The sequence below is a fragment of the Trichoderma virens genome (genome assembly GCF_000170995.1).
Source record: "Trichoderma virens Gv29-8 chromosome Unknown TRIVIscaffold_5, whole genome shotgun sequence".
NCBI classification, from domain to species: Eukaryota; Fungi; Ascomycota; class Sordariomycetes; order Hypocreales; family Hypocreaceae; genus Trichoderma; species Trichoderma virens.
In genome coordinates this window covers 2,562,413-2,590,408 of record NW_014013744.1, presented here as the reverse complement: position 1 = coordinate 2,590,408, position 27,996 = coordinate 2,562,413, and the positions used below count along the sequence as shown (strand labels likewise).

Here is a 27,996-nt window from a genome sequence, read left to right as displayed (position 1 = left end):
GACCGGGGGGGTTGCAGTAGTGTGCTTATGACTGGTGCTGCACGTTTGAAGTATGCGCATGGTAGCGAGGAGGTAGAATTTATGCGCTGCGAGGCCTGGATTGGCTGTGGGCGAGAGGATGGGATGGTGACGGGGGTGATGAGGATGATGAGGATGATGAGAGCCTGATGATGCGGGCGTTTAGAATCATCATCTCCATCTCGACAAGAAGCAACTGAAAATAGATAGATACCTATGAATGGTTCATGTTTCACTGCTAACCTAGTACCTACTGTGAGTATTATAGCACGCCGTTGTTAGTTGATCGTCGCCGATTCTTCCTACAGCAACCAGCAAATCCAGGCACGCAATCAATCACAAACACGGCCCCTCGCATCGCATCGCCATCTCCAGAGCAGATCCCTCACTAGCAAACGTCCCTGTTGATCTACAGTAGTCGTGAATTCATATACGATACTTTGCAATAAACACCTCACAGTACCTCTGCTATACACCTCGGGTACACACCACAAACATGTGAATAAACACCAGCACTTGCATGTGCCTCGTTCCCCGTCTCCCCCCAATCGGAAGCCTCCCCAAGCAAGAAAAAAAAAGAAAAATGGGAGCAGGGAGGAGAAAACAAAACAATAGCTCGCCACCGTCAAAAGTAGGGGCCCCTACCGTACGAACAAAAGACGACGCTGCTGGAGGGAAAACTGCATGATGCTAGCAAATACGAGCCGGATTGGCTGACTGCGGCGCATCTCGAGCCAATGAGCGGCCCATGATGCCTCATTGACTCGCGCCCCCCAAGTCAGGAGGTGGCCATTTTTGCTTTTTTCCTTGCGTTGGTTTGTTTTTTTCGTTTCTTTTTAGTTTCTTTTGCGGGCTTTTGCTGTGCTTCTTGCGTGTCGACATTAGAAGGGCAAGACAAGGGTTTTTATATTTTCTACTGTTTTGTTTTCTGCCGTCCTCGTCTTCGTCTTCCCCTTGTCTGTCTTTTACTCGTTCGAGTACGCATACGTCTCAGTTGGGCTGTGCTTTGCTTAGGCGAGAAGCCTCGTGGGGGGCCATCCATGTCCCCATACGAGCCGGACAGGGGTAGCCACTCAGCGTGTTTTGTTTGATGCAGCGGCAAAACATTGAACTCCAGCGTGCTGAACCGTTTCTCTGGAATATTCCATTCTGATTCACCTCAAGTCATACCTGTATTTGACATGGCGGCATCGCCGCTATCAGCGCTGTTCCCCAGTGAATCTCCAAGCCTCTTGCCCAGATGCACAATTGTGTTCTCGTAGATCCGCGCAGCGTCCAGATGTAGCTCATCCTCGTCAATGTCCCAAGACGGACCACCAGCATCGTAGCTTTCACCCCCTTCTGTTTCGTCGCCATCTTCGTCGTCGTCATCGTCTTCATCATCATCCTCTTCCTCCTGCTCACCACTGCTCATGACTTCAACCATGAGCACCCTCGTCTGCTCCACAAGACTCCGGCACCGGACCATGTCGGTAGTCGTCATGCCCGCTCGTAGGCCGTTTTCAAATCCTGGAAGCGTCTCACTCGTCTCAATGTCTTGGCCCGAGAGCAGGCTGGCGAAGCAGTGATCAAGCTTGTGCAGCAGATCAAACGACGCCTTTGACGATGGCGGGAATGACCGGACGTACTGAGTAAAGTCACTGGCCAACTTGAGCAGAAACGGTATCTGCAAGCTCGCTGATGTTTCATGCCATGTTAGTAGTGTGGCCATTGCTTTGCTTTGCTTTGCATTGCACTGCATTGCCCTGTACAAATAGTAGATATAGATGGTAGATAGGTAGATACTCACGGGTCCCTGATTTCCACAAGACATTCACAATCTCATCAAGCTCCCGGCACACCTCACCGAAGCTCTTAAAACCAACCACCGTGTCTCCAGGATTTGGGTTCCCAAACTTCTTCACGTACCGGCGCGAAACGTACAGCAGCTTCTCGTCTACAAATCTCCTCACCATGTCCTCCTTGTTTGATCCGGGCCGCAGCGCACTGTTTCTCGGGTGCGGCAGATTTGAAGCTGCTCGTGACGAGGCTGAAGACGGGGCTGGCGAAGGGAGTCCGCCCTGGGGAGGAATAAAGCCGCCAGGCTGTCGCGGTGAATCTGCCATGGCGGATAGAGTCTCTATAATTGAATACGTAGCAGTATATACCAATGTCTCTCCTCTGATGCTGACACGCTCAATGACGGTGCCGCTGTGGATAAGCGGGGGCGGGGTGCTGGCAACTGTGAAACCTTGGAGAGATACCCTAGAGGATATGGATTTGATGACGAGAGAGAGCAAGACAAATGCTGTCGAGGTAGGGGAGTTATACCCTTCTGCCTATCGAGACTGGATGAAATGGCATTTACAACAATAATAATATGGCAATTAATGAAGGTTTAAGTAAGATTGCTCTCAGTAGATTAGATGCGACGCCTCTGAACGTGAGTTCTATGAGCCAAAGTTAGTCAGAATGATAGACAAAACTAACTGGAAATGGGATTTTCTCACAGTCACAAACAGAGCAACCCAATGAAAAAGAACTAAAAAAGAGAAAAGAAAAAGAACCAGATTAAAGATGAGTGCTGTTTTCGCTTCATCAGTTTGTACTATCGTCAGCACACCAAACTGTTGCAAAAGGCAAAAAGAGTGATTCCGCCCGGGCTCGAACCGGGGACCTTTTCGGTGGTGTCAACTAAACTGTTAACGAAATGTCATAACCAACTAGACCACGGAACCAGGTGTTCTATTTCTTGGTACAACCGCAGCCAATTCCGCTCCATCTCCTGTCACTCCATTGCCCAATCATGTGACTCGGCAATTGGCTGCGAGCAATGGCGGGGCGTTTTGAATTTTCGATGCCTTCAGTGACGTTCGCATCGAAAGCATCTCTGCCCATAACTTTTTGCGCTTCATCGCCCCCGATTCCCGTCACTCCCCAAACAAAGCCATCATGCCTCCCAAGCGAATTTACGGCGAGAAGGGCGGCCGTCGCGCCCCCAAAGGCTTCGTCGCCTCGACTTATGAGACCTTGACCTCGGCTGAGAACGCCGCCTTTGTCCGCAGCATCGCCATCTTCGGAGTGCGTTCTCCAGAATGTCCAATGTCCAGCGATGCGCAAGAAGCTAACAATAGGAAAACAAGGCTGCCGTCACGTTCCTTTCCAGCTCCTGGGGCGAGATCCTCCTTCCTCCGTACGACCACCCCCAAATGTGAATTGCGATCCGGATATAGACCCAGCTAACAACAATGTGATGCAGTCAATAATCGATAGGCGCTCTCCCTCCACTACCTCATGATCCAACTCCCATTACCAATTCGACACCCCCAAATCAAACCACAAAATGGAGTCATTGTACATTAGAAGGATGATTGTATACTACGATGCGAGATTTGCGCGGCATGCTGCACGCGATATAGACTTGCGGGGCGACTTCAGGTGGATGATGCGGCTCGACAACGGCTTGCCGGAATGATTGACTCGATAATGAAATAAAAAGAAACGCAATCTCCATTTTTTGGAACATTCTTCGAACCCTGTGCCGTGCTCGCTGTGAATCCTTTTTGTTTTATGATCAAGGATGCTTTAGGAGGTTTATTTCGGTCAGGATAGCCGAACGAGGAAAACCTTGTACAGGTCGGAAAAAGGGGTGGCTTTTTGGAAAGAGCCCTGGATGCTTTTGCGTTCCATCTCTTCACCCTTTAACACTTGCTGTTGGTTAAAATGATTGACGAGAAAGGGAAGCTGCAGTTGATCTCGGGGCCGCAGGATCAACAACCGGCAGCTTGACGTAAACATCGGCTCCAGGCGCGGCCTCATGCCAGAGATTTGCCTTTGACTTCATTGCCTGCATATCACAGTTGTTTTATCCAGCTTCTCAAAGATACTTGTTATTCGATTTCCCCCTCATCCCCTCGCTTTCTTTCTACTCTCCTTTCTTATAACCCTCGCTCCATTTCTCAAGGCCCTAGAGAGAGAAGAAGTTTGCTCTGCTGCTCTGATTTCAAGGCAACTGTCCGACGAGAACAATGTCTGCTGTAGGCACTCGGCGTGCGCAGGCGTCTCAAGGAGGGCTGGCCCGGCTGGTGTCCAAATTCGAGAACCTTGGAGCCTCAAAGCCGCCTCAAGACATCGGATCAGCATACGAGGCCCGAGATTACCCAACTCTCGCTTCCAAGTTTCCAGATGCTCCGTTGGTGCAAGAAAACCCAAGAGATAAGGCGGTTGGTGCATCGAGAACCGTAACATCGCCATCTCTGGCTCCTATGAGCGCTTCTATAGCCACACAGGATCGGTTGGAACCGCGCCTCAGAAGCTCCCATGTTGTAGACACAGCCACTCCATTGTCTAAAACTGGGAAATTAATCTCACGGAGAGGTTTGGCCGTTGCAGATATGAGGAGATTGTTCGAGCAAGGACTTGATGAGACTGCTAATTCCAGTGGGTAGATCCGCATCCAACACACACTTGAATATTAGACATAGCTTGTAGGGACGATAGGCTAACGTTTGGATAGATGTCGCGCGAACGGCTACCTATGAACCTAAACGCATCACTTCACCTACCGTGACCAACGAGTGCAGTCACCATATAACAGCCTCCCACGCGAAAGCTCCCATGAAAGGACCGTCGGTTATAACCGAGGTCGATGCTCTAGTGAAGCCGGATCTGCAAGAAGAGAGAGACGTTCCTGATCTGGCATCCATTCACCGACATGTTGAGCATCCCGAATATCTGCCACGGCCACTCGCTTCGCCCGATCGCTCGTCTCGACACCTGTTGGAGAGTCAAGTTGGTATCGAAGACAGTAAAAGCACCTGGCAAAGAAATGAGCCCCGATTCAAGCTACAGGGCGGTGTGTTTTTACACAAGACCCCTTCTCCGCTCAAAAATATGGTTGTTACAGAAATAGGGACTTGGCACCCAAAGGCTTGCGATACATCGGAAGCGGTTTCACACCCCGAAGGCAGAAGCCTGAGAAGTGACGACCAACGAAGGAAGGCGGATGATCTAGAGCTGTTAGAAAACCTACAGCCTGGTGTGACCCTCTGCTACCCATGCCACGACGCCGTGCTATCATCGATGACTTATACTGATAGCTATGCTAAAGAGCCGAGGGGCCCGCCATTGCCCTTGTCCAAATCGGTTCCCTCTCAGCAGTCAAAAGTCTCAAACCTCCGGCGAAAGTTCGACAGCGCGTTGCCTTCGTCAGTTTCAATGCCATCACTCTAGAAGAGGCACCCACGGACAGATGCAGTAAACGACGCACAGCCACTCCTTCAAAATAACGCTGAAAAGGTCGAATCGGCCTCAGAACGCAGTCCACAGACACCGCCACGGCCGATTGCTGCCCGTCAGGGTTCCGAGCGGCAGGCTTTTACACAAGATGGCTCCCACCTACTACGTTCAGGGAATTTCTCTGCAAAAGACCGGAGACTCAAAGAGACGATTGGTCTTTTTGAGTCCATGAGCCATCAAGCCAATAGAGAAGACAGATTCGGGCATATTCCCAAGATATCTTCGTCTCCGACATTCCGAAGGACTGCCGCTTCGAAGAGTAAGCTTGCTGGCGACGCGCCTGAGCAGGCAGTCATCAAAGCCTGGGACGGACCACCTCCCCCAAGACTGTTGTCACCGGTAGCAAATGGACCTCCACGTTCATATAATCGGTCGCCAGGTATGGACAGTATCAGCAGCCAGGCAAGCGACTTAAAGCCCTTACTCTACACCAAGCCATCCATGATCAAGAGAAATCGCCACGGGAAAAACTTTGTAAGTGGTTGTAACCTAATCCGCAATCCCTTCAAAATGATCAAAGTATATCTAGTGGTCTGACTTGTCAAGGGAACGCTAATTAGATCTGATTGGAGAAGAAAGACCAAGTCGAGCTCTGAAGATGACGGGCAGCAGATCTTCCCCGTGCGGCGCCAAGGTTACAATGTCGACGGCGAGGGAGGCGCCGATTTTGAGCAGAAATATCAGGAGATTTCGCGTGAGGAGACATGGACGGATGACAGCGAGGCTTCCTCTACTATACAAAAACCTAGCATTGCGGACCGCCACCCTTCTCTTCGCCTTTTGCGTCGGCGTTTGATGTCTCGTAGCCATGGGTTATTTGTTTCTCAGGTTCACTGCGCTCTTGAACAACCCCAGCCTGTGCGAGGAAAAGAATTACGAAGTCTTACAACTCTCTGTAGAGAGAGAATGGCTGCGTTGAGGGCACGGGCTCAGACGGAGTAGGCGGAGCGATGGAATTACTACTAAAGGAAGACGGGGGTAGTTATCACTTAAGACTAATAAAATATTCGAATACGCATGCTATTACTCCTTCATCGTGTGTCTAGATGCTATGGATGGCTTTCATCAACATCTTACAATCTATATCAAACTCATACTGATGAGGAGAAGTAGATGGCAGAGTAATATTCAATCAAGTTCAAAATAAATAGAAGAGCTCGTAAAGTAAAAAAAGTAAAAAACTCGAGAGCAGAGTGACATCTGTTATATATATGTACCTATATATATCTCCTAGTGCCTGGATAATCCTGGACAGCTGCCGTGTCTCATAGCAAGTTATATCCACCTTGATGCCCTGTTTCCACTTTCAAACCAATGACAACGTAAATGCAATGTTTGCTAATGTTTCAATACGCTTGCTAATGCAGTGCAAACTAATGAAGCAGAATAAAGAAAAGGCCGCCGACATTAGCACTACTTGTGGAACTGACCTTCGCCTGGCTCTGCTCTGACGTGAATCTCCTTTGGCTGCAAATACCCATCAATCTGTCTGAGCTCGAGATCGATTGGGTCGATGACATCGCGGACGGGAGCCAGGACAGTGGTGTCGACGAGTTGAGATCGAGGGGCTGAGCTGTTTGTGGTGGCTGAGAAGAGCGAGCCGGACTTGAATGGCGTGCGAGAAGAGTCGCGGGTTGCCTTGTAGCGAGCTTGGTAGGAGGAAGACGGATAGGAGGAGGGATCGGTGGAGGGGGCCGGCGAGGTTTGGGACAGGCGTTGGGCGACCAGGGTACCTAGTGGGAGGATGATTGCGACGGTGGTGGGCGTTAGGGAGCCGGCTTCGAAGTTGATGAAGTGGTACCATTCGAGGGTGGCGAAGATAACTTTTTGGGGACGTTGTTAGTGATAGGAGATGGTGATAAGGAGAGAGAGAAGCTTACCTGGAAAGATCATGAGGATTCCATTGGCCATGATGAGCACCTCCATCGGGGTCATGGCCCGGCGAGAAGGAAGCACGCCCCGGTTGCTGACCAGGTGCCAGACCAGTTTGGAGTTGAACAAGGCGCAGAACCAGCCAACCGAGCAGGTGTTCCAGATGAGCGTCGTCTTGATCAGCCAGGCATACTTTTCAGCTGAAACTAAGTCGATGATGCTCTTGCACTCGGCCACGGTATACGCGACTCTGAAAGCGATGGCGATGAGAGTGAGGAGCAGGGATAAGAAGGTGATTGCATATTTTGTCTTGTTTGCAAAGAGCGAGACCATGGTCCAAGCCTGGTGCATGAGCGCCGCCTCCGTAGTGACGGTGAGAAGCATCGGGAGGACAGCGCCAGCAATGCTAGTACGAAAGTTCCAAGCAGGAATCTGCGAATAATCACCGCTCCAGACCTGGTAAAAGTGCGAAAACGGCGAGATGAAGTAGAGGACGAGGAAGACGGTGCGGAAGACGCAGACGAGCAGGGCTAGGATGTGGAGGAGGTTGGAGGCGCGCAGGAACTTTTGCGTCGGGACAGTGAGGAGGATGACGAGCAGCATGGTGATGGAGGCGCCGAGCTGGGCGCCGTAGTTTATGATGATGCTGGCGGTTTCTTCGTTGAAGCGGTCGATTTCCGGGATGGGGATTTTGATTGGGGGGCCTGGCGGGCTGTGGATGGTGATGCTTTGGGTGTATGGATCAAAGGCCATTTTTGCGGTTGTTGTTGTTGTTCGCTTAGTTCACTTGGTTGTGTATGTGATGCTGAGAATTTGATGATGATGCCGGATATCTGGTGGTGATGCTGAATATCTTGGTGTTGAGGAGGATATATCGAACCAAGCCAGAGAAATCGCGAGAGACAGAATAACAGTTCTTGCACCGGTCGAAAACTCAACGCAGAAGCAAAAAGAATAATATCTTTAAAAATAGACTGCCGACCAAACCATCGCAACTGAAGCCATTGTTCCCAAAGCTCTCCATTCAGACCATCGTCAGCTCACCTTATAAGAGAAAACGCAGTCAACCTCGCCCGCCCCCCTCGTGTACATTGTCTCGCACAGCATAATACCGCCAAAACCACAGTCTCCAAGTGTAAAAGGATACATTGAACTGAGCCGCAGCATAGGTTCGGGCATTGAAAGGGAATAAAGTGAGAAAGCGAAGATGGAGATGGAATGCAGAGTGCGGGAGTGCTTAATATTGTTGTTGCGGATGTGGCGTTTTTGCTTAGTATTGTTCTTGAGACAGGGCTGCTGCAGGGGATCCGAATTGGGATGTTTGCGGGTTTGCAGGTGAGTGATCGTTTTTGACTATTTTATTTTTATTTTTGGGTTATTACTTTATTTATTTTTCTGTGGTGATTTTCTTGCTCTCTGCTGTGGAGAATGGCTTTGAGTTGGTGATATTTTTGTCAAGGCTGGCATCCTACATTCCATCAGATGCATTCTACTTGAACAACAATTGTAACTTTGTAGATACGAGCCATCAAGGCTTCAAGTGTAAAATTCCATTTCGGCATTCAAACACACCCCATTATAGGTACTACCGAAGAAGCGAACTGCTCACAACCTGGCCAGTGTCACGGAACCAGCCGGCGCTTCTGCAACTAACACGCAAGTGCCGGACACCTGCCATAGCTCCATGGCACTTGATGGCCTACCTAGTAGCTACTACATGTAGTTTCTAGACTACTAGTACAGCTGTGGTGCTGAATGCCCTCACACATGTTGATACCCGTATAGTACTAGACCGCATCATCTCACTCTCTTCGCCATTCTGCCTCGTCTCAATATGTGTCTGTGCAGGCCGCTCTAGGTGATACAAGCAAAGGGAACATGCCGCTGCATGAACCAATAGTCTGCAAACAAACGAATCCCCCTCAAGAGCAGCAAACGGCACCAAATTAATAAAATCCTGCTCTTGACGCTGTGGCACTCCCGGATCGCCTCCGCGGGCTCCTCCACGGTCGCGTCGGACCGCCGAGCCGCTGTCAAATGAAAGGAGAGAGAGAGGCCAGAACCTGTGGGAATGTTTGCTGGACCCTTGTTCGGAGGGGTTCAGGATTGGCACATTTTGCGGCTGAGGACAGACGAGAGTCACTGGTGAGAAGCGGCCTGTGTTACTAGAGAGACGTGAGAGGAAAAAAAAAAAAGGTGTTGTAGGGCAGTCTATTGAGTCGAGATGTGCTATCCATCCTCTATACACGATTAACTTGGTAAAACAGTCCAAATCCAATGACCACTATGTGTTGCTCAACTGTTATCAACTTCATTCCATCATTCGTAACCACCCAGTATGTATGCATCTGTACATGTACTCTAACCGATCCAATCAAAAGCAAAAACAGCCGCCCGCCAAATTTTACAACAAAGAAAAACAAGCAGATCATTTACCCCAATACCATCGAAGAAGCGAGTTGAATAGCTTCTACCATCATCGAGAAGCGTCCTCATCAACACATCAATACGAGCAAATTCCACCAACTTCGTCTTCCATTGTCCAAACCCCAGCAAGACCCTTGACTTCGACATCTTCCGTTTCCGATGGAGCGCCGTCGTCTTCCTTACCTAAGAAAAAATCTCCACTGCCCTCCTTTCTGATCTGTCTCTTCATAAACCGCTTCGTCCACTCTTCAACAGCGGGCTCTCCTGTCTCGTCCCGCGCCTGCTTGAGGAAAGGAATCAGAGCCGTGCCGCCGGTGCCCTTTTGGCTCTTTCCTTCGCTCTTGCGTGAGGCAATGGCAAGGTTGAGAGGTCGGCGAACGACTTCGGGGCTGCGAGACCTGCTGCGAGCGCGGACTTGACGAGATGGAGTGATGACGTAGCGAGTGACAATACCAATGTGCTTGTCCCTGAAGGCGCTCAGCATAGCTAGACAGGCATCGTAGGCGAGGCAAAGCTGGGTGTCTTCGGTGTGTTCTTGAACGTATTCGCGAATGTTGGCCACCCGAGACACGTCCTCAAGGAACTGTGCATGGGGACCTGGCATGTATTTGCGCATCTCTTGGATGAAGTTGTGCTTTGCACTGCGGCCACGGTTGTCCGACTCGGACGAGGCATCGCTCTTTTCTCCTGTAGGCCGGTGCTGGATGCCCAAGGCAATGTCGAAGAACTGAATCAAACTGCTCTGGGCGTTGCTGCCTCCACTGTACTGTCTGTATGTGTCGTTACCCGTGCCATCGTCGTAAATGACTCCAAATGGCAAGCCGGCTTCAGCCATGTTCTTGCTTCCAGCAAGGAAGGGCCTGATGCGATTGTAGAAGATTACAGGATCACAACTCTCGTGCATCCTCTGCAAAATGTTTGTCAAGTCAGTCAACCGCTCAGCAAAAGTCCGCAGACAGCGTGTAACGGTAGCTGAGTCGTTTTGTCTTGCGGCCGCAATGGCCGTGAGCATGAGAGACATGATGGGAGCGCCTCGAGCCTCGATGGCCACCGAGACGAGGTAGAACCATGATTCGTCAATTGCTCCGGTAAACGTAAAGAGCGTGGCCAGGTTCTCCAAGTTGTCAATGTCTTCATCCATAAACAGCGGCTTGAAGTTCCACAGACAGACGGCCGCATAAGTTGCCACGGGCGGAACCTCCAAGTGGCGCGACACATCTAGCAGCGGAATAGAGATTTGAGGCGGCAGTCGATCCGCGGGAGAATCTCCACCCCAGATGTATCCGTGGGCCATGAAGCAGAGCAGCGAATACGCTCGACGCCACTCGGCATCGTGCTCAAGGCCCACGGTCGACAACACCGGAAGGCGGTCGATGACGCCGCGCAAACGGCGACTGAGGATCAGAGCCTGTAGATTGGCCACAATGGCCTCCCATTTGTTATAGTAGGGATCTGGGAGGCGGGTAAGAGGGAGAGTGCTGGGCAGAAAGCCATGAGTGGGTGAGATGCCGTAATCGGCGAGGACGGGAATTGGAGGAAGCATGTTTTAAGCTTCTCTTGCTCCGTCAGAACAGGACAAGACCCGGCAGAGTCGAAAAGTTGCGCTTAGATGGAGACCAAAGAGCCAAAGCAACCGATAGTGAGGCAAATAGCAAAGATGGAGAAGCTGAGAGCGAAATGGCCTAGGAGTAGTTTTGAGTCCTGAAACAATCGTTCGGGTTGACAAATATTTTTCGAGCTGCGTAGTGGGGGAGGGACCAACGCCTCCTAATTTTCCCTCGGTTCTGCGGGATAAAAGCCAGGAATTTCTAAGCCGGCCGGCGATAAATCAGACAATCTTCGGACTTGTAATGCTAAAAAGCAATGACGAGTCACAAGACGCAGTCTATTGCGTGCGAAACGCGGGGGATGTGTCAAATAATGTAAGAAGGACGAGAACGAGAACCAAGAGGGAAATGTCTCCGAGGATGCGATGATGAGAAAATGCGGAAGAGAAATGACACATCGGCCCATGGCTACGAAAAGAATGGGCCGATTTTGGTTAAACCTTTCTGTGGCGAAACGGCCATTGGATAGGCTATTATTAATGTCTTGTCGTCTTAGTTTCTTAGCTCGACTATTTGCTCGTGGACTGGGCGTTAGAATCCGATGGTCCGGGCGGGAAAAGCCATCAGACGCCACAAATGGAATATCTCGGGGCGCCCAAGTTTCTTCTTTGCTTCTACGGATGTACGGATATACGGAGGTTCGGAGGGGATGAGGGGGGGATTCCAAAGAAGAGCAGCGTACATACAGTGCTGAGAAGCAGCCTCATTTCTCCAAGGTTTCTCTTTTCTCAGGTGGCTTCACAACTTGGTTCCACAGTGCTTTAAACTTGCTCAGACTCGCACGTGACCAGGAACATGACGATCTATTATGACGTTCAACATATCGGTTTCGTGTTCAAGCATCAACAAGTTTTCCATAATATATTCGTCAAGCATAGGCTCCATCTGGAATGCCCAATGCGAGAGAGATTGTCCACGCTGACGGTCGTGAGTTGACTATTTCCCAAAACCGACCCCTGCTCTAGTTGCCAGAGGTGGGCTTAGTTGTCTAGCCAATCAGAGACTATGTATACATGCCAACCCATGCTGGTAAACAAAAGTAACATTGAAGGTCAACCACAAGGTATGGCTCGAGAATGGCTGATTCTAGCCTTACATGATCTTATGAAAAGACACATATTTACGATATTAGAGTCTAAGCATCATAACTATGCGAATTGAGGCTACTTCTGACCTAATGGTAACTCTTCCTCAAGAATTCGAAAAACTTTGCACTTCCAAATGCAGTGCTCACTTTCCCAGAATCCATCAGTAACCGTGTAATTTCCTTATTCCTCCTGCGTAGAGCCATTGTCAAGGCGTCAATATCCTTATCCGAGGTTTTAGCCTCGGCATCAATTCCATCTACCTCAAGCAAGCGAGAAACAATAGCCGCGTTCCCTTTCGCAACAGCGTTATGCAGAGGAGTCAAGCGAGAACTCTCATCACGGTAGTTGATATTGAAGCTGTATTTGAGAAGCCAATCCAGTAGTACGTTGTCCTCCTTTTCTATCACGTAATGCAGCATCGGGCCGCCAGCAATTACTGCTCCATGTTCTATGGTGACGCCCTTTGCGATGAGTAACTCGACTGTTGGCCAAAGAGATGAGGCAATGGCCCATGATAGCACCGAGTTCCCAATTCCATCATGGGCTGCCACATCAGCTCCTTCCACAATAAGGAGATTAACTGTTTTCTGAGACCCATATCTCATGGCTATCATCAGTGGTGTTTCACCACGACCGTTCTCAGTTTCTTTGTCTGCGCTGTGTGTGAGCAATACTTTGGCTACCATCGGCCTATCAAACCTCGCAGCAATATGTAGCGCTTTCCAGCCATCCTTGTCTCGGATCTCTGTATCTGCACCATTTGAGAGCAACATTTCAACAGCGATATGATAACCCAATTTTGCAGCCACGTGTAATGCTGGCAAGCCGTATTGATGTCGAGCCCCCATGTCTGCGCCATGTGTAAGCAATACCTCAATTGCATTCAGGTAATTAAAGCTTATGGCCATTTGCAATGCTGTAAAACCCTCTTGATTTTCAATCTCGATATCGGCGCCATGTATAAGCAATGCTTCAATTGCCTCACGATGATTAAGCATTATAGCCATGTGCAATGGTGTGAAACCTTCTTGATTTTCGATCTCGATATCGGCGCCATGTGTAAGCAATGCTTCAATTGCTTCATGATGATTAAGACTTATAGCCATGTGCAATGCCGTGAAACCCTGTTGGTCTCGAGCACCTATGTCGGCGCCATGTGTAACCAATACTTCAACTGTATCGTGACTATTAAAACTTGCAGCTATATGCAATATAGTCAATCCCTTGTGGATCTTAGCGACTGCACCGGTTTTGACTATTTGTTTAGCTGTGCTCGGCTGTTTTAAGTTTGCACCTTTTAGGAGTAATAGTTTGACTATCTCCCGTTGATTAGATTCTACAGCAATATATAATAATGCTGTTATATCCTCATTGCTTTGGATATTTGGTTCTGCGCCGTTTATAAGTAATAGTTTAGTTATAGTCCACTCTCGTTTCTCGACGGCTATGTATAGCGCTGTTAAACCCTTGTTATTTTGGATATTTATTTCTGCGCCGTTTGCCAGCAATAGTTTAATTATGTCCCGTTGATTAGATTCTACAGCAATATGTAGTGCTGTTAAACCCTCGTTATTTTGGATGTTTGCTTTTGCGCCGTTTGCGAGTAATAGTTCGATTATGTCCTGTTGATTAGATTTTACAGCAATATGTAACGCTGTTGAACCCTTGTCATTTCGGATGTTTACTTTTGCGCCGTTTGTGAGCAATTGTTCGGTTATAATCCGCTTTCGTCCCTCGACGGCTATGTGTAGCGCTGATATTGCTGAATGAAATGCATGCTTTGTCTCTATTTTCGCCTTTCGAGTAAGAAGTAACGCTGAAATAACGTCGGACCCTTTTGTCACCGCCAATGCTAATGGGGGCAGACATCTGAGATCATTTTCAGATGTGAAAATCGAAAAACTTTGCGTCCATTTCGCCCGAAAGTGTACCTTGAATATATTCTCATTCGGAATTGAGGACTTCATCAAGTTTAGTAGTTCGTCTCTGTTTCCAGACTCCACGTCAGCGCCATTATTTAGGAGCAATTCAACAATGTATGCCGAATCCCGCTGTACTGCCAGCTTTAGGGGCGTTTTGTAATGTAAGCTGTCTTTGGCTTCGATGTCGACGTTTCTTTGAAGTAAAATTTTAATCACTTCCACATGCTCGTTATTCACTGCCCACCATAGAGGTGTCCTGGAACGCCTATCCTTAGTATCGGGATTATATCCTTTTGAAACTAGCTCTGCCACCACATCTGGCAACCCAAAGCAAGCTGCGACGTGCAATGCCACCACTTGCTCTGAAGTTTGGAGTAAATCGTTGCCTGACTTTGCGGAGAAGCTATTTTTCGCTAAATCGATTTGCATCAATGAATCACACCACATATTCGATTTGGTGCTGTTCTCGAGGAAGCCCACTACTTTTTCGACTTCCAGGCCTTCAGCTAAAGCTTTAGCCGTATGATGCGCCCAGAATTCCGTCGCGTATGTGTGAAAGAACCCTTCTCCGTTTCCATAAGTGAAATTATGGGAATGGGAACCGAAAATAGATCGAATTTTTGAAAATGATAGGTATGACATGCAAATACTTGCAATTTTTTCTTGAGATTTTCTCATCCAGATGTTGTTCGAACCTTCAAAATATTCTTGAATGGTGTAATGGGCTAGTCGAGCCGTTTGAGTGTTGCTGTCTATCACAACAAGTGGAGCGCAAGCTCGTGTGATATGCTGGGCAGTCGGGAGGTCATTTTTATCTATTTCAGATGCTTCAATATTAATTGCGAGTATTAATCGAAGTGCGTCGATTGGAAGTGGTTTCTTGGATTTTACCACCCATGCAAGGATGACCATTGCGTCTGTAGGCAGGTCGCCTTTCTGTTGGTGTATTCGCTCCATTGCCTTATGGTAGGCTTTACTTAGAACATCTGATCTATTTTTTGATTCTTTTGGGGATTTCTTTAACCCAGCCAATGCCTCCCGAACCTTTGCAAAGGATCTCTTGCCAACAAGAGAGTCGATGTACAACGGAGCTAAGAGAAACCTAGGCTGGTAAGCTTATGAATGTCAAAGCTCAATCATAGAAAGGTACTGACATCCCTTCAATGGAAGAATATATGGATTGCTTGATCTCATCTTTTATTTCATCTTTTAAGGGGATGCTTCCCTGCAGTTGTGCCAAGCGCTGATCGAGAAACAAAAAAATGTCATTTTTGCTGGGACGAATTTGCCACTTTAAAGCTCTTTGAAATCTCTGCTCAATAACACTGAATTTTCGCGACGTAGCGTAAATATTAAGTCCAGACCTTTGTGCGGCAAATAAGTTATCGAGCAATCTTGTGCGGCTAAAATCATTGTCGTCACACTCGTCTAGAGCGTCAATTAGAATGTAAACTCTCGAAAATAACGGTATTATTGCGTGAAGCAAATTGGTAAGATCTATAATCAACGGCCGGTTGCCTCTCTTCTTATAGTCTTCATAAAAATTTCTTATCTTTTCACGCGAAGGTTCATGATTTTGACCTAGCTGCTTGATGAGATTTGAAATGAGTTGCTGTGGTTTCTGGGCATCTTGACCGTCGAACCTGCAATAAAAGAAAGCAAGGCCAATCATGTTGTCATTCCGAAATCTATTGATTAAATGGTCTATTAGGATAGCCGTCTGGAAAGTCTTCCCGGCGCCTGGAATGCCAGAACAGAATAGAGTCGTTTGTGGAATCCTTATCCATTGCTGGAATTCTCTAGAAACTAAAAGGGATTGGCCTGTTCCAAGTTCGCACTTCGTAATGTAGTCGTAATGTGTAGAAGCAGACTCAGCAGAGCTCAACCATGACAGGGCTTCGTTTTGTTCTCGAACTTTCTGAACTATTGAAACAGTAAGCATGGTGCCTACGATGATCGCAAAACTATTGATCTCATATACCATCAATAAGGTTGTCGAGGCCTTCCTTCGTGTCCCTAAAACCGGCCTTGATATCCTGCTTCATATGGCTCAGTTCTTCTTTAACTAAGAGAACAACAAATTTAGAATTATGATTAGCCCATGCTATAATATAATTGGTATTACTCACCATCGTTCAGTATATCTCTTATTGGCCGCTCTCTTTCAACATCACTTGGCTGAACACAGCCCAAGAGCTCCTTCGTATATGCTGCTGCCACTGCAGCCGCGTGTTTCTGCCAAGTCTTGTTCTTGTGTGAGTCCGCATAGTCACAGATGCCTCGTATGACAAGGCACGGGAAACTGTTCATAAGTCCCGCAGCCTCTGTCTCAACACAAAGGACTTTGCCACCAAGCTCTTTGTTAAGACTATCCCGAAACTCAGCATTATCGATTGTTGTATTACTGGAAGCAATGAGGCCGTAATGAATGCGCATGATCTTTGTCCGAACTTTTCTTTTAACGATCTGAGATTTATCACATGCAGCACAGACCGGCCCCGCTTCGCTATCTTCCGATCCATCGTCACCATAGTCGTCCACATCATCATCTTCGGCAAGTTTCTTGTGAACATGTAAATAGCTAGACTTGAATAATAAATCTTCAAGGGAGGTAGATTTGAGGTATTTCTTCGCGGCCTGTGGATATGCCTTCCCAAATTGCTCGAGAAAGACGGAAACCTTTGGGTCTGCTAGCTCGTGGTTCGATTCTAGTTTGCCCAGCTCAGACAATAAAAAGTTGGGTGGATTGTTTAACGATCCAGTCCTTTCAAAGCCCCTTTCCGTCGATTTGCCAATATCCCACTGAACAACTCCAGGAAATTGACCAACTGGTGTGCTTACAACCACATCGCCTAGTCGCACTTTTGGTGGGATTCCTCCCCCGATGCCGACCAAGAGACCGATTCTAATAGATGGAAATGTTTGAATCATTTGAATGGCCACGGTGGCTGCCGAATTCAGACCGGTGTGGCCCTTGGGCAAACAAGAAATGACGATGTTATGATGGCCAATTGAGCCGAGCGTGTAGGCGTTGGTGTCAGTTGGCGCCTTAGTTAGATCTTCATGCCTCTCGTCCAGCATGGCTATGGCTGCAGTTTGCTCTTGGGGCAACGTACAGACCCATCCAACGTTGTAGTCGGCATGGGATCTCGTTTTGGCGCTCATTTTGAAGTTCTCGGCGGGCTTTACTGGGCAACACTAGTCTCAAGAGAGTAGAGGATGAGGTGAATGCGTTTAATGACGATTATTTTTGGTATTCGCTGGTAAGGATCAAGTAGCAGTGTGATATCCACGTTGGCACTTGAGTCTGATGTTTGAGAGCGGCGCCTTGTTGAGGCAAGATGCGGGGGTTTAAGGCACCAAGCTGGTACAGCCTTGATAATTGGTCTTAGGCATAAATGATGTAAACTCGCATGCCTGAGCCTCATCTAGGCTGTATAATCCCTGAAAGCCTTTCTTCATAGCTACCCCGGCGCGCGGGGCGAAATACATAAAATCTGCAGGTGCTAAGTGAGGGAATAATACCTGTATCTTGAATGGTAGTCCCTTCAGAATCGATATCTGTAACTGTTTTACTCTTGATCAAACTTGACAGCACGAACTAGGCTTTACTGAAATATTAGGCAACTTTAAGTCCCGTATAAATGCCTGACTGTAAACCTACTCAATTGAGGCCGATTTCGTGTCCGCCTATGTAGTTATACTATGCTTAGGCATTTTGGCCCAAAATTTCCTCGCCAATAGCCCCCATCCTTACACGGCCTGCAAAGAAGATAGAGCACTAACCCTAGCAACTTGATTGCCTGAGATTTCATTCCTGATTTCGACATCCTCAAAATTTGCCAGCAGCTCCGCGATGCGTCCATTAAGTCTTGTTATTTCATGGTGGACTTGTACAGCTTCTTGAAAACATGCGCGGACCTCCACGAGTCGTGACCGCCTCATCTCAAATGCACCCTCTCTGTTAGCATGATGAAACCTCGTGTCATTTTCTCGTAGGCCGTGCTGCGTAGATGCGGTGTTTTCTCCTCCATTGGGCTCATTGTGATAGATGTTTCCTTGATGACGGGAGCCATTTCTATTAAAGGGGTAGCGCATGGCCGATGGTATGTAAATGAAACTGCTCCCTCCTTGAACAATGTTGGAGAGTAGGTATATGGCTAAGCACGTCGAGAAAGCGGTAATATATGTGATAAAAATAGCCCTGTTTCCTAAGTCTCCAAGTGATTTGTCCAAGTCTTCAGTCCAGACATATCCAAAGTATATGACAAGGCCAATTAGAAATGAATAAACTGATGCAGAGAGAAGGTTGCTGGGTGCTGAAATGAGGAGTACTGCCGAAATTAATAGAAGTTTCTTCTCAGAATTGTCTAGCCCGATAATCCACTCAAGAATGTCGTAGCGTGTGAAACAGCGTCCCGTGACCTGATATTGATTGCTGGCACAGTAGACAGACATAACTGCAGTAACCAAGCTGAAAGTAAAGCAGCCTTTTGAAGTCCAGCTGATGCTGCTGAGATCCGGCAGAGATAAAGCTGTTATGGCAACTTGAGCAAATATGGCAGCCTATGACTTGATATATTAGTGACCCATGTATTGTAAAAAGGCGCTAGGATAGAGATAGCCAGTCCCTAGTATTCTAAAAGTTGATCTTCAGTTCTTGTCTACAATCTATATGGTATGACCGAGAGTATAACTTAACATATTTGTGAATTCAAGACCGACCTCAATTATTGCCTTGCCTTGAAAACTATCTTGTAATGACTGGTAAGCATGGACCAGTCTACTACATGTGACCTAATAGCAAGATGTCTCTGCAGAAGTATAACCGGATACCTCTCATCAACACGCAGGGATGCGCACCATGAAGCGAGTGGCCGCGACTCCGCGGGCATTATACACTGGACTATCCGATCCTAGCCATCGTTTGCATATCATAATAACACTATAGCAGAACTTGGTGCGTTATTGCCTTTGCAACTTAATATAGATAAGCTCAACAATAATCTTCTAGTTGTAACAGTAACGACGCCTCGGAATAAACCGAAAAGTAACATCGGTAAAGCACCACCGCCGTGATTCGGAAGCTACATTTGGCTGAGATATACTTTATGAAAGAAAAATCCATGAAAGTCTTATACAAACCTTCATGATATAGTTTTAGTGCAGAAACTATCAGTCGTTTTCTTATTTAAGCCCAGCATCCCTATTATTGCGATTTAAAATTGAACCAGATACACCTCAAAACCAACAGTCTTCAAATGGCAGAACGTGGACGTCCAATACATCGAACCACGTCGAGCCACCGCGAGCTTCCCGTCGAACCTAGAACCCGCCGCATCGATCACGGTGGTCAATATGAGGAGCCCCATCTCATAGTTTGTGCACGAATAAATGCACAAAATTGGCATCATCGATGGATTATACTCAATCTGGGGATTGAAATGTCTGCGTTGGCGAACCAGGGATGTGATGTCTCAGTATATATTGAAGATCTTATGGAAGACGATGAATCTCCTCCTGTCCGGTGGCAAGTCTGCGATACTTACATTTCGTTTCAGGATGACTCCTACTTTATATATCTCCTGGTTTTGTATATTCCTAATGGTGGAACGAGATTCAACTACGGGTCCAGCATTTCCTTCGGCTTCATCGCTCACCCTCCACACATCGCCCTTTGGAATTAAGGTGAATATATCGCAGATAGCTGTCGCTCTTACTCTTGCTGATTAGTTTTGGTTACAGTTATGAAGCACTCGCGTGTGCTATGGTTCAAGGGCTATTCAGATACAAATAAGGGAATCGATTGTTACAAATGGGGACAGATCAAATAATACAATCATCTTCCACATTGCTCGTGCGTGATTTCTCTAATGTTGAATTTGATGACAAAGATGCGTGAAAAGTTATGATAATATTTCGCGACATAAAATCTCCTAGTCCTAAGCTTAGGTAGCTGTATAACGCTTCTCTGCCACGAGAAACTGGCCATAAATTATATGGCAGTCAAATTCATCAGCCACCAAGAAACAAATTTTTGCTATTGCGAGAAATCTCGAGACAACTCGTCGACCGATAAATCTCGTCCCTCCAGACTTACCCCCTTGGGCGCTGGCCATCATTTGCCAAAATGCCATTGGGCTAATGAATTAAGTACTCCATCCTCACCGAACAAGTCTATGATAGCATTCGGTGTAGAGAAACTGGCCCCGTCGACCTTCCCTGCATGTGCCTAGCTCAAGCGTGACACCAAGATATCGGGTCGTGCATATGCATTTTTTTCTCCAGCCAGATCTAGAGTAGCACTAATAATGGGCCGGCGTACGGGTAGAGGGAGCGAGCGTTCAGCTGATGTTGATGCAGCAGCATACTCCGTATCAATGCTAATAGATGCATGTGAGGCTGTCCAACGAAATATTACTCCAGCGGAACAGGCATATCCGAGGAGTTACAGAGTAGCCAATGACAGCATACTTGAATAGAAGAAGGATACATGATTTTGAATCCAATTACAAATAATATTGAAGTTTGGACTTCAAGACTGGAGCATCCGCCGATGCCCGCCCTGTTGGGATGACACGGCACAGATTTCACAGCTATTGGTAATACAGAATGGGTCTGGATCTCGTGTTGAAGCTCGAAAGGATGAAAAGAACCGGTACTTATACCCGATGTTAGGCGAATCGTCTGACATGATGAAAGGCGTGCCAGTAAGTGATGAGAAGGCAAAAGAGAAAAAAAAAGTTCCTTGTAGTAATAGTGCGGTGATGAGGACTCTAAACCGAGTTTGCTCCCCACAAGACCCAACGTTGAAGCTCCATATATGGAGACAAGTTGTAAGTGAGCCGCTCTGGAATGCTTACAGCAACTCGCAGCAACATTTAGAAGTGCAAAGTTGAAACAGCTTACATGTATTAATAGCACTCACCGTGCCGAATTGATTGATACCAATCATGTAGAACACGCTTTACGGAACTCCCCATCTGGAAGTAGAATCTGACACCAGTTCATCGTCTTTCTTAAACAAAATTTTAAGCATCTGAATAACGTAGCTAGAGTCTCGGGTCCATTCCCACGTGGGTTTGCCCTGTTCAAGCCTAGCTCGCGATGACACCATCACCCTTGCTCTTGTCATCTTTTTCTTGCCGACGCTTCTTGTTAAAATTTCCCCGAGCATGCTTCACTTGCTTCACCAAACCGGAACATTGAGGCTTCATTTTTGGCTTACTTGGGCCATGACGCTTCGGCCAACCTTTAATTGCCGTAAAGCCAATCCAGATGCAAAAGATCCTTATTAGCCGCTTGCTCTTTTCGGCCGAATGGTGGCAACTAGTGTTGTGGACAAAAATAAGTGAGCCAGTGACCTTGAATCATACTTATATATGTAGATGCTCATTGAAAGAGAGGATATTCTGTAAGAAGGAGTCTTGGGCATAAACATATATAGCTCATAGGGGAGAGGTCGTACGTGAAGGCAAACATTTGTAGCAAAACGATCCAGATTAACAGTCTTTCCCGAGCATAATCACAACCACCGTCTCGTTTATTTTGTCCACTCTATGCCCAGCCGGCAGTGGTCAAGCTTTTCAAGATGTGGCACTCGATGGCAATCCCGCTTTTAGGCCGAACTCCAACGTCCCACAATGTCTTGATACGAAGAGCCCTAGTTTTTACACCTTAACAATGAGCTTGAACCGTGGATAATCATGTAATTGTCATGTATCACTCTGTATCGGTACATCCTATGAGCAGCACCAGCGAATGGATCACTTCACGCGCCTTTGATCAAACACATGTATCGCCAACAGCATCGTGATGGTACCCTGCCATTGCGTGCTACCCTGGCCCTCCACTTCTCGGATGTCTTGTGCCGCAAGCTTGGCCGCAGCTTGCCACTGTCAAATCCTTGATGCTACATACATCATACTGCTGAGACAAAATGAAGCTACGAAGTACTTGTTGGGCCCCGCGATGGAATGGATGTAGTTGGGGAGTTTCTTTTACGTAGCATTTCTCCATCCCCCAAGTTTTGTTAAATAGCCCCTTGCTTGCGCTCTCTTTTTTCAATAGATGCTCTCATCAAGTGCAACTCTCTCCCCTATTCCGCAGAGTCTCTTCTTGTAGACCTTCGGCTGCTTGCCAGGGCTTTTCACAATGGCGTCCGCTCAGCTGGAGAAGACGGATGAACTAGTCTCGGCCGGTCCCATCATCACCGAGGAGACCCTGAACCGAAAGGAACAGGCCGAAGTCCTCGGCGTCGATGAAAAGGCTGGTGCCAATCTCGATGTCGAGTCGAAAGAGGACCTCACCGGTGGCAAAACTCTGTACACCCTCACCAATGAGAATGGTGAGGAGGAGGTTGTCGACGAAAATGACACCAGAATCAAGGATATCCCACCCTATGTGAGGCGCATCGTCAGCTTCACCAATGATCCTACAGAACCGACTTTGACCTTTCGATACTTCCTCTTGACCATCCTTTTCGTCGCCCCTGGTGCCTTCTTGTCACAGATGGCCCACTACCGAACAACATATGCCCCCTACTCCGTCTTCTTCGTCCAGATTGCCTCCAACTACGTCGGCGTATGGCTGGCCAAGGTCCTTCCGGCCTGGTGGGTTGGAATCCCTGGCACCAAATGGGGCTTCAGTCTGAACCCGGGTCCCTTCAGCACCAAAGAACACGTTCTGGTCACCATTTCTGCAGCATCTGGTGCCACTTACAACCTGGGCTACACCCCCATCTCCATGTCCGAACTCTACTTCAACCAGCCCGTCAATGGTGCCGTGGCCACCTTCTTCATGTTGGCCATCACCTGGACAGGCTACTCATACGCGGCACTGGCTCGCCAGTTCCTGATCTACGATCCTCAGTACCCCTGGTTCCAGTCTCTCTGCCAGACTGCTCTCTTCGAGACCCAGAAGAAGCAGCGTGAGAACCCAAGCCGTGCCTCTCGGAAGCAGATGGTCATCTTCTTTGCCGTCATGGGCGGCGTCATCTTGTGGCAGTTCCTGCCCGAGTTCGTCTTCCCATTTTTGGGCTCTCTTGCGTTCCTCTGCTGGGTTGCGCCGCATAACAAGACGGCCAACTTTGTCGGTGCCGGCTTCGGTGGCATGGGATTCTTGAACTTGTCGTTTGACTGGTCTAGTATTTCAACCAACGGTAGTCTCTTCTTAACTCCTTGGTGGACCCAGGTTGTCCTCTTTGCCGCCTTTGTGGTTAACTGCTGGATCTTGATTCCTGCTTCCAAGTTTGGTAACCTTGGAAAGTGGAATCATCAGCTGATGTCTAACCGTGTCTTCTTGGGTACGTACTTGATTTTCAATTCTTGTTGTTATTAGGTTTATCGAGATGAAACTAACTCATATCTACAGAAAACGGAACGAGATACCCTTTGACCGATCTCCTGACTGCAGATGCCAAGCTGAACGAGACCGCTTATGCACAATACGGAGAACTATTTGTCGGCCCCCAAAGCTTGTGGAGCATGTTCTTCGACTACGCTTCATATTCTTCAGCCCTCGTCTGGATGCTACTCTTTGGCTGGCCCCAGATCAAGGAGAGTTTCAGGAAGCTCAAGGAGCGCTCAACAAAGAAGGACTCGGGCAAGATTACGGAGCAGTACAAAGATCAGATCAACATCTTGCAGCGCCCCTATGATGAAATTCCATTCTGGTGGTTTGCCGCCCTGTTTTTGGTCTCGTTTGTCATGCTCATTGCCATGGTTGGCAAGAACTTGCTGTTTATTCCCGTGTGGACCTACTTTGTGGCCATTGCGACAGGAGCTCTTGTTGTCGTGCCGTTGGGCTGGCTGTATGCCCTGTCCAACTTTCAACTTGTAAGAATACCCCTGTCAATCCCAATTTCAATGTTGTGCTAATAACTCTTTTAGCCCATCGGAACAACCAACGAACTCTTGTACGGTGTCATGGTCAACGCCGTGTCTGGATTCAAGAACCCCTGCGGCGCTTCCACTTACGGCGCCATCGCAGGAGATGCCTGGTATCGTGCGCAGCTCAACCTCCAGGACATGAAGATTGGCCACTACATGCATGTTCCTCCCAAGGCTGTCTTCTTCTCGCAAGTCTTTGGCTCAGCCATCGGTATCCCCATTGACTACGCCGTCATTCGATGGGTCATCGACACCAAGAGGGACTACTTGTCTGGCGCCAAAGAAGATCCCACTCACCAATGGACTGGTCAGGCTCTGGCCTCGTCCCTCACGTCTGGCGTTCAGTACGTGCTTGTTGGCCCCAGCCGTCTCTTCAAGCAGGATATTTACAAGCCTGTTCCCTATGGCTTCCTGGTTGGCGCCGTGTGCCTCATCATCATCTTCTTCCTGCACAAGATGTTCCCGCGAGCCAAGTTCCAGCTGTGGAACACCACCATCTTCTTCTCGGCCATGTCCATCTTCTACGGCAACATCAGCACGGGCTACACATCGAGCTTCATTGGAGGCTTCGTCGTCATGTTTTTGGCTTACCGATACCGCTACGACCTGTGGGCGCGATGGAACTACATTCTGGCAGCAGCTTTTGATGCTGGTTTCAACTTCAACATGCTGCTCATCTTCTTGTGCTTTGGCGCGGGTAAGATTATTGAGATGCCCAACTGGTGGGGAAACAATGCGGACAGCAGCGAGCGCTGTTTTGCGTTGAGCGACTGATTAATGTATTTGATGAGTTGATGTATAAATATGATACCTTTGATGTTTTTTTTAATGAATTTGAGTTTATGGTGGTGGTATTAGATTATTCGCATGTTGTCCCCAAGTGAGGGAGGCTCCAATATACACACAAGTAGATATATGGACGCACATATTAATGGCTTAGAGCCGCTCTTGGATGAGTACCTGTATATGGTTTAAAATACTTCCATTATGATTTTGATGTTGTGACCTATGCATTTATTTACGGACTCATATACCTTTAAGAGTGTGTAAGGTATGTACTCTATCCCAATAATGCTACCGAATGAGAGATTCAAATGGATGGATTCCATGGATGTATTGATGATGAATGGAAATCCTGCAGCCTCTCTAGCGAATCAAGCGCGGCGGCCTACAGGGCTTTAGGCCCCCACAAGGCGCTGGAACCTGCCCTGTGGGGTCCGTGTGCCACCCAAAGCTCGGAGCTCCAAAGTCGTCATCCGTGGATCCAGCGAATGTAGCTCCAACTCAGCCTCTTGTCCACTGCATGCCTCTCCAGCATCGTCACCACGATGCCTGTCCAACAGCATGTGCTCAACTGGCTGTATAGCGTCTTGACAAGTGTATGTGCCTGTATTGTCTTTTGTTGCCTCCATCTCTTTTCTCAATAGAGGCTCCCCCAATATTGTGCCGTGTCAAGCACCAGAAACACCCCGCATCTGACCATCACCACCCAACAGGAATATCACGATGTGAATCGCACCTACAACGATGTCGCCACCGTCCTCGCACGATACCCAACGCTCGCTCCACGAACCGATGTGCACAGTACGATTACCACCCTTCGATTGCCTCTACTTCTATTCGCGCCCCGGAACTGACAAGCCGACTCACAGCCTTCCCCAATGGCGCAAGTGCCCTCCTGGTGCACTTGACGGGCACAATCCCAGTCCTCTTCCGCGGCACCACGTACAGGTTTCCCATTTCAATATGGGTGCCACATGCATATCCTCGCGAGGCACCGCTGGTGTATGTGACGCCAACGGAGACGATGATGGTTCGCCCGGGCCAGCATGTCGATCCCCAGGGCCAGGTCTATCACCCGTATCTGGCTGGCTGGGGCGACTTTTGGGATGTAAGTCACATGTCCGCATAATTCAAAGAAACATGTCTGATTTTGCCGCGCAGAAATCAAGCTTAAACGACTTTCTTTCCGTCTTGAGCGACGTCTTTGCAAAGGAGCCGCCGGTCATCTCGCGCCAGCAGCCTCGACCAACAGCCCAGAGCCCGCCTCCCGCCCAGGAGCCGCCTCCGATTACACCTCATCCCCCAGAAAGGCCTCCTGCCTCGACGTCTTCGCCTGCTCACCCTGTTCCTATTCAAGCGGAATCTCGCCCACCACCTCCACCTCCTAAACCTCACCAAGAAGCTCCTCACCAAGAAGCTCCTCGTCAGGATGTTCGCTCCCCCCCGCCGATTCCACCTCACCCCCATCTCGCTTCCCCCAGCCCTCCCAGCTCCGGAATGCCTTCTAGATATGAATCGGCTCCTCCCTTGCCGCCTCAACCCCAAACGTCTAGACCACCATATCAACCTCAAGCTCAACCTCTACCTCAGTATGCCAACGCTCAAGGACCCGCCCCCCCTCACTCTCCCCCCCAGGGTCATCCGCAACCTTTACCCCAATTCCAACCATTAGGACCAAGCCCAGGATACAATGGTCATTTCGACGCACAGGGGCAATTACCGCCACAGAGACAATGGCAACCGCCGCCGCAGCAGCAGCCGCAGCAGCAGGCATGGGATAGAATTCCCCCTCAGCAGCACCAGCTTCAGCCTCAACCTATCCATCAGAAATCACCACCCCCTCCGAACCTTCTTGATGACGCACTCAATTTGGAAATATCGTCACGCGCCATCGAGGCCCCCCCTATTCCTCCGAACCCCGAAAAAGATGCCCTTCTCAGGCAGCTCGCCCAGACTCTAGCGTCTATCCGGCAACGCAGTCGACAGCAGAATGAGTCCAGCATGGCCGGATTAGAGGCCCAGCAAGCTGCCATGCTATCTGCAATGTCCGCCATACAAGCTGAGATGGGTCAGCTTACACAGTTTTCTAGTATCATCACTTCCAACACAAATATTCTTCATGATGCTCTGCGCAAGGCAGATGCTGTGATTGAAGGATCGAGGAGCCACGTGGTCCCAGATATCGATGAATTATTAGTAGCCCCGACGGTAGTATCGAATCAACTGTACAGGGTAGTGGCAGAAGAAAGAGCACTAGGCGACGCCATCTTTATGCTTGGGCGTGCTGTTGAGAGGGGCCGCATATCCCCCGCTGCGTTTGCGAAGATGACGCGATCTCTAGCGAGAGAATGGTATCTGAAGAAAGCTCTAGCCCGCAAAATTGCACAGGGAATGGGGCTTATAGTACACACGGAACCCTGAGGGTGCTTTGATAGCAATATGCCTGAGCTGGATAATGGCGGTATGGTCGAAACACTTTTGACATAATGCCGGTTAGGATATAGAGAGGTGTTCTTCATAGCAGTATAAGGGGATAATATAGCTGCAACAGCGACTTTAATAAATGATTTACAATACAATATGCGGCCCATGGAAATGATATCATTGCTTCACGGTTGGATTGATTCATTAGCAGATACTTTGCGGCAAAGTGGAGGCTGATGAACTCGTAGAATAGAAATACACTAAAAATAACCTGCCGGAAGTGTAATTGAAGACGATCGAAACTGTAATTCTTCATCTCTTCATTTCTATACCAGGTACTTAGATATACTTCACCTCTCCTAGATGCATAAGGTATTTGAGTTCAACTTCTTGAAAGTAAATCATGCTTATGTAACCGCGATGTGATTACAAAGTCTCCATTGTTTTACCGGGGCGCTAGTCCTAGTCGGCACTGGCCCAAGGCTTCACTAAGCACGTCGCGCGCCGCAGCATCTGGCGGGATCCCTTTTGCCTTGGAAAATCATCACGACGAAAAAAAAAGTCGTTGCTCTCCCCCATCAACTTTCATCGTGCGCAACCGCTAGTCCCGTAGGAGCTCTTTGAGTGTGAAGGGGACTCTTTTTGCCGGGATCGCTCGCAGATGCTCGTTTGGTGACAGGCATTAGCA

At 48.3% G+C, this 27,996-nt stretch overlaps 8 protein-coding genes across 8 annotated transcripts; 4 read left to right on the top strand and 4 right to left on the bottom strand.

Moving 5' to 3' along the window:
• Positions 1 to 1,177: 1,177 nt before the first annotated feature.
• TRIVIDRAFT_45957 (uncharacterized protein) lies at positions 1,178 to 2,123 on the bottom strand (the record flags this gene model as incomplete). Its single annotated transcript, XM_014102722.1, has 2 exons — positions 1,178 to 1,695; positions 1,808 to 2,123. The coding sequence occupies 2 exons, from the start codon at positions 2,121 to 2,123 to the stop codon at positions 1,178 to 1,180; spliced, it is 834 nt and encodes a 277-aa protein (XP_013958197.1).
• Positions 2,124 to 2,949: 826 nt separating this feature from the next.
• Positions 2,950 to 3,518, top strand: TRIVIDRAFT_89479 (uncharacterized protein; the record flags this gene model as incomplete). Its single annotated transcript, XM_014102721.1, has 3 exons — positions 2,950 to 3,078; positions 3,141 to 3,190; positions 3,257 to 3,518. 3 exons carry the CDS (start codon positions 2,950 to 2,952, stop codon positions 3,261 to 3,263), a joined length of 186 nt encoding a protein of 61 aa, XP_013958196.1.
• Positions 3,519 to 4,025: 507 nt separating this feature from the next.
• TRIVIDRAFT_200313 (uncharacterized protein) lies at positions 4,026 to 6,237 on the top strand (the record flags this gene model as incomplete). The annotated part of the gene is made up of 4 exons (XM_014102720.1): positions 4,026 to 4,437; positions 4,514 to 5,204; positions 5,319 to 5,769; positions 5,842 to 6,237. The coding sequence occupies 4 exons, from the start codon at positions 4,026 to 4,028 to the stop codon at positions 6,235 to 6,237; spliced, it is 1,950 nt and encodes a 649-aa protein (XP_013958195.1).
• A 471-nt stretch (positions 6,238 to 6,708) lies between these two features.
• On the bottom strand, positions 6,709 to 7,926 carry TRIVIDRAFT_147400 (putative mating type pheromone G-protein coupled receptor; the record flags this gene model as incomplete). Its single annotated transcript, XM_014102719.1, has 2 exons — positions 6,709 to 7,118; positions 7,176 to 7,926. Coding segments are annotated over 2 exons (1,161 nt in total), but the record flags the coding sequence as incomplete, so codon positions are not given.
• A 1,744-nt stretch (positions 7,927 to 9,670) lies between these two features.
• Positions 9,671 to 11,188, bottom strand: TRIVIDRAFT_179449 (uncharacterized protein; the record flags this gene model as incomplete). Its single annotated transcript, XM_014102718.1, has 1 exon — positions 9,671 to 11,188. The coding sequence occupies one exon, from the start codon at positions 11,135 to 11,137 to the stop codon at positions 9,671 to 9,673; it is 1,467 nt and encodes a 488-aa protein (XP_013958193.1).
• Positions 11,189 to 12,939: 1,751 nt separating this feature from the next.
• On the bottom strand, positions 12,940 to 17,376 carry TRIVIDRAFT_148268 (putative Pfs NACHT and ankyrin-domain-containing protein; the record flags this gene model as incomplete). Its single annotated transcript, XM_014102717.1, has 5 exons — positions 12,940 to 13,421; positions 13,755 to 14,085; positions 14,293 to 15,313; positions 15,366 to 16,175; positions 16,337 to 17,376. Coding segments are annotated over 5 exons (3,684 nt in total), but the record flags the coding sequence as incomplete, so codon positions are not given.
• A 4,989-nt stretch (positions 17,377 to 22,365) lies between these two features.
• TRIVIDRAFT_190875 (uncharacterized protein) lies at positions 22,366 to 24,875 on the top strand (the record flags this gene model as incomplete). Its single annotated transcript, XM_014102716.1, has 4 exons — positions 22,366 to 22,497; positions 22,555 to 23,515; positions 23,584 to 24,047; positions 24,102 to 24,875. 4 exons carry the CDS (start codon positions 22,366 to 22,368, stop codon positions 24,873 to 24,875), a joined length of 2,331 nt encoding a protein of 776 aa, XP_013958191.1.
• A 554-nt stretch (positions 24,876 to 25,429) lies between these two features.
• Positions 25,430 to 27,305, top strand: TRIVIDRAFT_45522 (uncharacterized protein; the record flags this gene model as incomplete). The annotated part of the gene is made up of 5 exons (XM_014102715.1): positions 25,430 to 25,480; positions 25,598 to 25,685; positions 25,754 to 25,992; positions 26,046 to 26,520; positions 26,557 to 27,305. 5 exons carry the CDS (start codon positions 25,430 to 25,432, stop codon positions 27,303 to 27,305), a joined length of 1,602 nt encoding a protein of 533 aa, XP_013958190.1.
• Positions 27,306 to 27,996: the final 691 nt, after the last annotated feature.